Source organism: Sinocyclocheilus rhinocerous, unplaced genomic scaffold, assembly GCF_001515625.1.
Source record: "Sinocyclocheilus rhinocerous isolate Xijiao unplaced genomic scaffold, SAMN03320098_v1.1 scaffold1967, whole genome shotgun sequence".
Classification (NCBI taxonomy): domain Eukaryota; kingdom Metazoa; phylum Chordata; class Actinopteri; order Cypriniformes; family Cyprinidae; genus Sinocyclocheilus; species Sinocyclocheilus rhinocerous.
In genome coordinates this window covers 341566-345665 of record NW_015626474.1, presented here as the reverse complement: position 1 = coordinate 345665, position 4100 = coordinate 341566, and the positions used below count along the sequence as shown (strand labels likewise).

The window sequence follows — 4100 nt, the reverse complement described above, 5'->3', positions numbered from 1 at the left end:
CCAGAATGTTTAATTTGGCGAAAAGTCTTGTATTTTTTATACCGCATTATATATTGCAGAAAAACAAACCCTTTGGATGATACTAGTAAAGTTCTTTAATTATTTAATGTCAGTTTTTTCATGCATTACTCTTATTTGTGTTGTATGTATAATTTGTTTTATTTTTATAAAGCTATGCAGTTTCTGTGTGAATGATCAGTGATGGAATTGGCTGTGATGCAAGGGGCGCCAACTAAAATCTTGCCGAGGGCACCACATTGGTCAGGGCCGACCCTAAAGTTCCAAAACTTTCCCCCACTCTGTCCTCCTTTGGTGGAACAAGCTGCCAGCCTCCACCCGATCTGCTGAGACCATCACAACCTTCACGACCCAGCTGAAGATCCACCTCTTCTGCAAGCACTTCCACTAATGCACAACCATAAACAAAGGCAAAACTTAATTTCCTTTATTTCACTTCTGCTTTTGCTTGTATGCTAATCTTTGATTGTGTTTTATTAATATTTTTTAGCTCTAGACAAATTGTTCGGATAAAAGTGTCTGCTAAATTAATAAATGCAAATTCTCTCTCATGCTGTTTTCTTTGTAATCTCATATCATCTGATGTTACAGTTGCTGTGAACCTTTTTAGCTATATCTCTGCGTATCCATTTTTTGTTATAATTTGTTATTCCCACTAATAAAAGCAGGTAGCCTACTGCAGCTCTGGATCCCTGCCATCGTCCTTATCGTATCCCAAATGATATTGCTGATATCTAATTGCTCTCAAATATCACAAAAATGCCTGCAATGAGTACTTTTAGAAGCCCATATTACTTAACAGCTGCCCGCACCCTTTAATGAAGGCTAATCAACAAGTAGCCTAAATGAGACTTTCTCCCCTGATACCTAATTCAATTGCATTCATTTGTGCACAGCTTTCTTTCTTTCTTCTTTCAAAGTCTCAGATTTCAAATTATGTCCATTTTATTACAATATTCAAACAATAAATACTGTTTTGCCCATTTAATGTGAAGTGACAGATCACATTATACACACACACACACACCCTCACACTCACACTCACACTCACATTTTCTTGTTTGTCACGTTATGCTTTTTCAGTGGGAGTCGAGCTGCTTGTGTAAGGTCACGCTTTACAATCTCAGTCTTTGTTGCCCATATTAAATACTTTTTTATATATATGAACACACACACACACGTTTACTTAGTTATCTAAATGGGGACATTCCATAGGCGTAATGGTTTTTATACTGTACAAACTGTATGTGCTATTGCCCTACACCTAAACCTACCCCTTACAGGAAAGTTTCTGCATTTTTACAATTTAAAAAAAACTTTATTTACTTTATTTTTATACCAGTTTTACAAATGAGGACGTCCCCAAAGGGAGGTTTTTGGAGATTTTGTCAGGTTTAGCTCACTTTTGGGTACAAATTTGTCCCCAAAATATGGTTAAGTAGGTACACACACACACACACACAAATCTGTTAATTGTAACCTTCAATATTATAGTAATGTACCAACTGAGTATATATATTTTACAGCATTAGTTGAGAAATGTTTTTCTTGGGAATCCAGAATAATCGATATCGAATCAAACAGAATCAAATCAAATCTTAAGCTTGTGAATCAAAATCAAATCGAATCATGAAATTTGTGTCAATTTCCAGCCCTAATTATTAAAATCCTTATCATCATAGTGGTTTTTTTTCTTTCTTTTATTTCAGATTAGTGGAAAGAAAACATTCAAAATACATTTTTAAGTGTTTATTTTATTACACTTTATGTATTTGTGTCTGTAGATTTTGTTTTCTCAAAATTTGTTTTTTTTTCTCATGGTCTGAGCCAGAAATGTCCACTTCAACACCCCTTACTGTACATACACAAAAATTTACAGTTTTATTCCAATCTATACATACAACTTCCCCAGTTGATGGATAACATTAAGAATTGCAAATATTTTTTGACAAGTTTTCTGAAATGTTTAAATTTCAACAAGGCAAAATGCACTGTCTAATTAAATATGCACTAATTTGCATACATTTCCATTTATCAATCCATAAATCTGAAAATACTGTCAACAGAACAGTACATTTTCATTATATTTTAGGAATAATATGTTGCATAAAATAAGGCGAATATAATACAAATATATAAAAACATATATAGTGATATCTATTAGTTAATTTTACCTTATTCACCTGGGGTGTCTTGCCTTAACTTTCTTAATTAAGCCAATTTAAAATGACATCTGGGACTTTGTACACAAATATTACAGCTAATGGGGAAATGATCCCTAACCACTGTCTTCCAAAACATTGAAAAATTACATTCCCTAAATAAACTGCAGAATAATACCTTTAAGATGCATTCCCTTTTGTAGCTCTACTATCATTAATGCATATATATATCATTCCAGTCTAACATTTCTTTTGTGTTTTCATTCTGATCAGCAATATTTAATGTCCATTAATGTAATGTGTGCTTTGAAATCACCCCATCAATATTTACTTGCCCACACCCTTAATTTCTGTAAAATACAATATAATTATAATAGGCTACATTAATAGATCATTATCAGTAGAAGTTTTTTCTTTACTTTAGCTCATCAAATTAATTGAACCAATTTTCAGTTACATGAGATTAAACTTTTTTTTAAATTTTTTTTTTAAGTCAGTTTAATGTAATTTAAGATAGCCAAACTTAACTGGGTAACCACTGAAACTTGCTTTGTGAGAAAGACCTCCAGTTTGTTTTTGGCTAAATGCAGCGCTGAAATCATCCAGTAAACATGCATATATTAGTGTCTTGAATTTTTGCTACATAACTTGTTAATCTAAACAAGTGCAAATAATGCTTCACTAAAATCCATCTTACATCCGATGTGCGAAAAGAAACGATTTATGACAAAAGCAACGTTGCTTTCTTAGTGGGCACAAGGTTCAAAAGTCTGGAGAGGAAGTTAAAATGCATGAGGTTTTAGTAAATGGTGTCATCACACCTAAGCCAGTTTTCCTGTAGTGTTTCAGACTAGCAGAACACAGTTTTTACCAGCCAAAAGTCACAAAGACAAACAGAAGGATGCTCTGTATCGCTCTCCTCATTGCCGTACTGCCCTGTATGGCCAAAGGTAAGTCAATTCTGATCTCTGTACTAACATTTTTGGATAGATGTGTACAATTAGACCTCCTCTCCTCAATTGCATTTGACATCTTCTGCAAGAAATCAAATCATAGCCGAGGACTCACCCTGACACACTTAATCGCCAAAAGGCATTAGCCTGCAAGGAATGGATTTTTAATGTCCAGTTGTGAAAGGCAAAAAGAAATTTTATATATTTTTCAAACGTGCCTTTATACCTTTATTTATTTATTTATAAAATCAACTCAACTGAAGTCAAATATCTCTCTCTCAATATATGCAACTGACAAATTCTAATTCTATATGTATATATATATTGTAATTCTATTATTGTTCCAATAGTTTTTCGTATTTGTTTTATTTCATGGTTTTTGCAAAGAGATCAAAAGTTTTTGTTGCATAACATTTTTTCTTTTAAATCGAATTAATTAATACATATTAATTCAATTAATTAAGATCCATATAAAGATTTTGATTCAAATTTAAAACCCTCCTTTCCATAGCAATATAACACATAATTTGATAACACTTTATTTTGATAGCCTCCTTTAGACATTCTGTTGATTGTAAGTAACTTTGCAAAGTAACTTTGTCAACTAGAGGATTAGTAGATTGTCTGCTTAATATCTGCTCACACTTTATTTTGATGGTACTTTGCAAGTACGTGTCAACTTAATCTACTAACCCTAACTCATCAGTCTACCAGAACTCTAATGTTAACATGTAGTTGTAAAGTTATGTAAAGTTAGTAGAATTTCTGAAGTGGACTATCGAATTAAAGTGTAACCCATTATTTTTATGCTGTCTCTTTTTTGTTTATTGTTAGTAGGTATATTCTTTTCAGTTCTGGTCTTCAAATGAGCGTTCAGCAACAATAATCAGGTTGTGTGTTAACTACATGTAAATTTCATATCACGTCATGCAGGGGCGTAGCCATCATTTCAGAAGTGAGGGGGACA

General features: G+C 32.8%; 1 protein-coding gene across 1 annotated transcript in view; it reads left to right on the top strand.

The window, feature by feature from the left end:
* The first annotated feature begins 2996 nt into the window (after positions 1-2996).
* The window catches only part of csf1rb (colony stimulating factor 1 receptor, b), a 39767-nt gene continuing 38663 nt past the window's right edge, over positions 2997-4100 (top strand). Inside the window, exon 1 of the mRNA XM_016522059.1 lies at positions 2997-3130. Within this exon, the coding sequence (XP_016377545.1) occupies positions 3082-3130 (49 nt within the window). The 5' untranslated portion in view covers positions 2997-3081. The remainder of the gene's footprint in view (positions 3131-4100) is intronic.